The sequence below is a fragment of the Lipotes vexillifer genome, unplaced genomic scaffold (genome assembly GCF_000442215.2).
Source record: "Lipotes vexillifer unplaced genomic scaffold, Lipotes_vexillifer_v1.1 scaffold916, whole genome shotgun sequence".
NCBI lineage: Eukaryota > Metazoa > Chordata > Mammalia > Artiodactyla > Lipotidae > Lipotes > Lipotes vexillifer.
This window is the reverse complement of record NW_006798383.1, coordinates 116,786-124,169: the sequence shown is the minus strand read 5'-3', so window position 1 is coordinate 124,169 and position 7,384 is coordinate 116,786. Positions and strand designations below refer to the sequence as shown.

The window sequence follows — 7,384 nt, the reverse complement described above, 5'->3', positions numbered from 1 at the left end:
ATTTTTTTTTTTTTTTTTTTTTTACTTTTTTATTGTAGGAAATTTCAAATATACACAAAAGTAGTTAAAACTGTAATGAACAAACCCCCATGGATCCATCAGCTAGCTTCAGCAATGATCTGTATTTGGTCAGTCTTGTATATTCCCCCACCCTCCCTGCCAAAACTGAATTATTTTATAGCAAATTACAGACATCTAAATATATTTTTTAAATTATTAAAAAAATTTCCAAATAATACATGAATACATTCTCCTTATTTTTTAAAAAAACAACTTGTAGATTAGGCCAAAGTCCCTTTGACCACTATTCCCACATCCTAGGCCCCTCCCCAGAGGTTGCTTCTGTTATTACATTGGTGTGTGTCCTTCCTTTTCAGTAGACATTCTTGTGTGATCTTTTTCTTTCTCCTTTAGACATATTAAGCAACACGTAATTAATGACATTTCTCTACTGAAAGAGTTATGCTAAAACCTAATTAGAAGTGTGAAGGGGCAAAGGCAAAGATGTTTAGGCAGAACAACAGAAGTAGGGCCTAGTGACTAGATGTAGTGTGAGAAGGCCTGGATTTGTGCCCTTCTCTGCTGCGAATCGCTTGGCGAACCACTTCTCTGAATCAATTTCCTCATGTATAAATTGGGGATCTAGAACTTACTTTACAGGGCTGTGTGAGGGTCAGACAAGAATGTGTGTGAAGGTATTTTTAACGGTAAAACGTAGGACTTTTATTATTGCCCAGGTGAGGCCATTTTAAGATAAGAGGAAGCTTCAGGAGAGGAGAGTGGTATTTGCTTATCGCCTTTGTTCTGTGAGAACATTTCTGAGGATTAATAAGCCTTTGTTATAGCGATGAGAAGGAGCACGGCAGACTGATGATAGCAAGCTCGGAACATTATTTTACTGGCTTCTGTTGGGGGGGCAGTTTTGATCTTGGGATGGGTGCAAAGGGATGGGTTTGCTTTGCAGGACACACTCTAATGTGCCTGAGGTATGTCCTAGGGCCTAGGTATGTCCTCCACCTCTGTGTTCAGAGGGACACTCCTTTGGGAGTCAGACTTCCTGGGTGAAGACCTGACCTTTCTGCTGAGTAGCTGGTAACTTTGAGCAAGGCGCTTCACTTCTTAGCCTTAGTTTCCTCATTTGTAAACATGGGCAAATAATATTTTTTCATGTAGTTATGACATTTTATAGAGATAACACATTAAGGAAGTGCTCATCATTACCATATTTTCCCTAATATTATCTGACCTCACCATTAAATAACCAGTGACCCTGCTTCTTCTCTTTCAGGTAGGAGGTGTGCAGTGTTTGGGGGGAACAGGTGCACTTCGAATTGGAGCTGAGTTCTTAGCGCGATGGTACAATGGAACAAACAACAAGGACACACCCGTCTATGTATCCTCACCAACCTGGGGTGAGTCCTATAGCTGTAGCGAGAGGAGAAACAGAGAAGCCAGAGGAATTCTCACGTACTGTGAGACAGCTGTATTGATGGGGTCCTATGGAGGCACATAGCCCAGACTTTGGGGAGTGTGTGTGTCTTGGGAGGGCTGGTGGTAGCAGAGGAAGCCTTCCTGGAAGAAGTGGTTTCCATGTTTAGACTTGAAGGATGAGGATGGGTCGGGGCTGGCAGGGAAGGAATTATCCTCATGAGTCTCACTGCTTACACTGAAAATGTAACCCAGCCCTGGATCAACTAACATGAGAATGGCTTGAGCAGTGGATTATGGCAGTACATGGGTAACCTGATGCTTAAATTCAGATTGGGACTACTTTACCCCAAGACTCTTGGTGAACTTGTGTTTCAGTGTATATTGAGCCTTCCCAGAGGAGGGAGGTCCCACTGTAGTAGGATGTAAGTCAGCATGACTAGACTGGTCAAACTTGTTCTTGGTCACAGTCATTCCTCTCAATCTTAACCCCTCACCTCCATGTCACCAAGTGGATGTTGAGCCTGTGAGGGCCCTGGAAGCTGCCTTGAGTCCCTTCTGTTCATGCCTCCTTGTGTTTGTAAAACATTTAACATTTTACCCCTTTGCTTGCAGAGAATCATAATGGTGTCTTCATTGCCGCTGGATTTAAAGAAATTCGGTCTTATCACTATTGGGATGCAGCGAAGAGAGGACTAGACCTCCAGGGTTTTCTGAATGATCTGGAGGTGGGTTATTAGAAGCAAAAGTAGACAGAATGCTATGACGTCAAGAGCAGGGAAAAGTCTTTGGATCAGTTGATAAGTGAGAGAGTCTGAAACACCCTACTCAAGCCGGATGGTGGTTTCTGAAATGGCACGTAAGGAGGGAGTACCTGCCCTCTGTGCCCCTGACTCTGCCCCCCATGTCCCTGCTGGTGTCAGAACTTACATAGCTTCCTTCTCCCCAGAAAGCTCCCGAGTTCTCCATCTTTGTCCTCCACGCCTGTGCACACAACCCGACTGGAACTGACCCAACTCCAGAGCAGTGGAAGCAGATTGCCTCTGTCATGAAGGTAACTGTCTTTTCAGAGCATCTCTTAAAATAGTGTGTATTAATATTTGATGTATTCAACAGCAGTACCTATTTACAGAAGAATTTGGAAAAAGGGAGAAAAGCCCAAAGAAAAAAATAAGTACTAACTATAAATCCTATTACCCAAAGAAAGCCACTGTTAACATTTTGATATACAGAATTTTTAAATTTTTTTTTTAGTGTAGTTATACATGACATGCATGGCTATGTTACATTACAGATTGATTAAATCAGTTGATGGCCATTTCGTGCCCAGGTTTCTTACTCTTGTGAACAATATATGTAATAAACCTCCTTTTTTTTTGCGGTACACGGGCCTCTCACTGTTGTGGCCTTTCCCGTTGTGGAGCACAGGCTCCGGACACGCAGGCCCAGCAGCCATGGCCCACAGGTCCAGCCGCTCTGCGACATGTGGGATCCTCTCGGACCAGGGCACGAACCCGTGTCCCCTGCATCGGCAGGTGGACTCCCAACCATTGAGCCACCAGGGAAGCCCCTAAACCTCCTTTTTATTATTTCTTTGGGATAACTTTCTACACTGGAATTTCTAGCTCAAGGTATATATATTCTTCATTAACATGTTTAAAGAATACTTCTTGATAAACTATTATGTACCAGGTGCCATAGGGGTACAATGGTGAACAAAGCAGAGGTGGTCCCGCCCTCAGAGCATACAGCCTGTTTGGGGAGACAGACACGTACTGTGAGACAGCTGTGTTGATGGGGTCCTATGGAGGCACATAGCCCAGACTCTGGGGAGTGCGTGCATTTTGGGAGGGCTGGTGGTAGCAGAGGAAGCCTTCCTGGAAGAAGTGGTTTCCGTGTTTAGACTTGAAGGATGAGGATGGGTCAGGGCTGGCGGGGAAGGAATGTTTCCTGTGGAGGGAAGAGCACCATCAAAAGCCCAAGGCAGAGGTCATGGTCCATATGAGGAAGTAAAAGTAATTCTTGGTATGGGCTGGAGTTCCAGGGGAGGGGGCGAGTGAGTGATGAGGCTAGAGAGGTAAATGGGGGCCAGGTCCTGTGCTGAAGCCTTGGACTTTATTCTGAGGGCAGTGGGGAGCCCCTGGAAATTTTTGATGTCATGGAGTGACATGATCAGATGTGCCCTGTTGGCAAAGCAGCATCGTGACACTCTAGGACAATATACTTAAAAAAATAAGGTTTACCGAAGTTGTTAGATTTGTTGGTTGGTATTTAGGTGAACAGAGAAACAGATGTAAAGTGGAGTTGGATGCAGAAAGGAAAGAGGTAGGAGAAACGGACAGGGTGAGACATTCCTTCCAGGCACCAGTTGGGGAAGGAAGTCCAGTGTCTGAGGTTGGTTCCTGCCCTGACTCACTTTCCTTCCTCGCAGCGCCGGTTTCTGTTCCCCTTCTTTGACTCAGCCTATCAGGGCTTCGCATCTGGCAACCTGGAAAAAGACGCCTGGGCCATTCGCTATTTTGTGTCTGAAGGGTTCGAGCTCTTCTGTGCCCAGTCCTTCTCCAAGAACTTCGGGCTCTACAGTGAGTGCTCTCATGAGTTACAGCCCAGCTGCCCCAGCCTCGCCGCCCCCGGAGCCCCAAGGCTGATTCTCCTCCTTCCTTTTAGATGAGCGAGTGGGGAATCTGACCGTGGTTGCGAAAGAACCTGATAGCATCCTCCGGGTCCTTTCCCAGATGGAGAAGATAGTGCGAATTACGTGGTCCAATCCCCCTGCTCAGGGAGCACGAATCGTGGCCCATACCCTCTCTGACCCTGAGCTTTTTAATGAATGGTAAGGGGCTCAACGCTGATGGGCAAAGCGTGGGGATGCAGAACAGCGATTGTCCCATTACATTTAACTGTCTCTTCCTTTTATGCTGGCAGAGGCAGGACAAAAATACTTGAACCTCTTTTGAGTGTCAGTTATTATTTCTGTAAAATAGGGCTGACACTTAACACACGTGTGTAACAGAGCACTGGGAACATAGGAAGGAGGCCCTCAGTGAATGGGAGTTTCCCCCACTCTCCCACCACCCAGGCTTCCTCCCCTTAAAGTTGGGAAATACAGGGAGGAATTTCTGATAGAATAGAATATCTAACTTCAAGTTAGTGCAGCAATTTTGGGGCTCTTCATTCTTATCTAATTTATATATTTTTTGTCTTATTTTGAAACTAATTTTTTTTTAGTAGCTAAATCTGCAAAATTACACCTGATAAAATATATTACCCTGTCTCAAGCAGCACCTAGCTGAAGTCTGAGTTAAAACATAAGTGGTATTACAGCCAGTATACCTAAGACTAGCCATGAACTCCATCAGTAAATAAAGTCCTTTCCTTCTGCCTAGTAAGTCTATCTCTCTGGTCTCCTTATCCACCCACCCAGGCATCCACATACCATAATAGGCAGGTTGTGATCACGTTTTCAGCTTACAGATTAAATTACATTTAAAAAATGTTTCTGTTTTCGTGTACCATCTCTCCTGTGTGGATTGGTATTCATATTGCTGTCCACTCAGGACAGGTAATGTGAAGACAATGGCTGACCGCATTCTGACCATGAGATCTGAGCTCAGGGCACGATTAGAAGCCCTCAAGACCCCTGGAACCTGGAACCATATCACGGAGCAGATTGGAATGTTCAGTTTCACCGGGTTGAACTGTAAGTGGCCCCACCACCTCGAATGCTCACTGTTGGACACAGCATTCCTCACAGCCAGTGTTCTTGGGCTTGGCTCCCTTAGCTGTTGCCCATTTGGTCAGCTATTACTTTGGACCAGAACAAGTTAGATTTTCTCAGTGTGCCCCGCCCATCTCCTGGACTGCTTGGGTCTCAGAAGAGCATTGTTGTGGTCTACCCTCCAGAACATAACTCAGATATTTTCATTTTTATGGGCTTGGGAAGTGGCTCAGAGCCAGCTGGGAAGTAACAGGATTTGTACCTTGGAGCCTTGATTTATGAAACATCTTTTATAAATGCTTAGGCACCTTTTGGGTTTTCCTTAACCTTAAGTATAAATATTACATATGATTATCGAAGGACCTAATTTCTTAACAGGTCTTTCCTAGTCTCCAAGCATTGCCTAGGTTACAGCATTCTCTTTTCATTTCATAAATAAGAATTTAGATTGGTTGTTGGAATTAAAAGTCAGTTGACAGTCTAGCAGGCAGCCATGCACGATCTTGGTCAGCCGTCAGTAGGGTGTATCAGTGATTGGCCATCCCGTCTGATGATAGAGGACTCATTCATTTAATAAGTAATTCCTGAGCGCCTCAAGCCAAGCCACTGGTTGCATGGTGCAGATATGACCTCCCTGTGGAGCTTGTGTCTGAGTGGCTAAGGGGACAGATGTGTGCCTTTGGGTAGTCAGTAGAACCTCAGGTACTGGGAGGTACTATAAACCAGGGCCATCAGAGTGCCTGTTTGAAATAGGCTCAGAAAAAAGCCAAAAGAAAGGTGGTAAGGATTGTATATTGCAGACTCACTGAAACACTTTGGGGTAAAATGAGGCTAACCAAGAAAGTAAACGGATAGCTCAGTTAGCCTTTGGTGTCCTCACAGTTCTGGAATGGGGAATTAGTTCACTTAATTAAGGAAAATCATCCTTATACAATTTTAAAGATATTAAGTGTAATGGAAATGGTGTTTAGTAGTAATATTCTTTTTTTCTTCCCTAGCCACAATTCTTTTTTTTTTTTTTTAATAAATTTATTTATTCATTTATTTAAGTTTTGGCTGCATTGGGTCTTCCCTGCTGCACGCGGGTTTTCTGTAGTTGCTGAGAGCAGGGGCTACTCTTTGTTGCGGTCCGCGGGCTTTTTGTTGTGGTGGCTTCTCTTATTGCAGAGCAGGGCCTCTAGGCACGCGGGCTTCAGCAGTTGTGGCTCATGGGCTCTAGAGCGCAGGCTTAGTAGTTGTGGCACACGGGCTTAGCTGCTCTGTGGCATGTGGGATCTTCCCGGACCAGGGCTCGAACCCGTGTCCCGTGCATTTGGCAGGTGGATTCTTAACCACTGCGCCACCAGGGAAGCCCTCTTTTTTTTTTAAATTTTTTTTTTTATGCAGCAGGTTCTTATTGGTTATCTATTTTATACATATTAGTGTATACATGTCAATCCCAATCTCCCAATTCATCCCACCACCACCACCCTGCCACTTTCCCCCCTTGGTGTCCATATGTTTGTTCTCTACATCTGTGTCTCTTTCTGCCTTGCAAACTGGTTAATCTGTACCATTTTTCTAGATTCCACATATATGTGTTAATATACGATATTTGTTTTTCTCTTTCTGACTTACTTCACTCTGTATGACAGTCTCTAGGTCCACCCACATCTCTACAAATGACCTAATTTCATTCCTTTTTATGGCTGAGTAATATTCCATTGTATATATATACCACATCTTTGTCCATTTGTCTGTTGATGGGCTTGCTTCCATGACCTGGCTATTGTAAAGAGTGCTGCAATGAACACTGGGGTGCATGTGAGTCATAATATTCTAAAAGCTCACAAGGTGGGGATGTCTTCCCATGAAGTATCCATATTGTCCCACTCTCCAGAGTAGGAAATTAGTTTTATTATGAATTGAAAAGTGGTGAGAATAGACCTGGGCTTATAACATAAAGTTATACTTTTAGAACTTGGCATTATTTACCCTTTTTAAAAACAGGGTTTGTTTTTTTTCCTCCCGACATTTTATTAGGAAAAATTTTAAACATACAGAAAAGTTAGAGGACTTGAACCCCATGTGCCCGCCACATAGTTTCTACAATTCTCATGTTGTGGTACTTCCTTTTCTACATTTTATCTATCAGAACAGGGGCTTCCATCCTGAAATATTTTAAAAATTGGGTATGCGATATTGGCCTTTTTTCTAGGGAAAGGGTCCCTAACTTTTACTAGCTTCTAAACTGTGATA

At 44.0% G+C, this 7,384-nt stretch overlaps 1 protein-coding gene across 1 annotated transcript in view; it reads left to right on the top strand.

The window, feature by feature from the left end:
- GOT1 (glutamic-oxaloacetic transaminase 1) overlaps positions 1-7,384 on the top strand; it is a 30,535-nt gene that overhangs the window by 20,514 nt on the left and 2,637 nt on the right. Inside the window, exons 3-8 of the mRNA XM_007470322.1 lie at positions 1,289-1,412; positions 2,044-2,156; positions 2,378-2,482; positions 3,860-4,010; positions 4,096-4,261; positions 4,986-5,128. Coding sequence (XP_007470384.1) covers positions 1,289-1,412; positions 2,044-2,156; positions 2,378-2,482; positions 3,860-4,010; positions 4,096-4,261; positions 4,986-5,128 — 802 coding nt within the window. The remainder of the gene's footprint in view (positions 1-1,288; positions 1,413-2,043; positions 2,157-2,377; positions 2,483-3,859; positions 4,011-4,095; positions 4,262-4,985; positions 5,129-7,384) is intronic.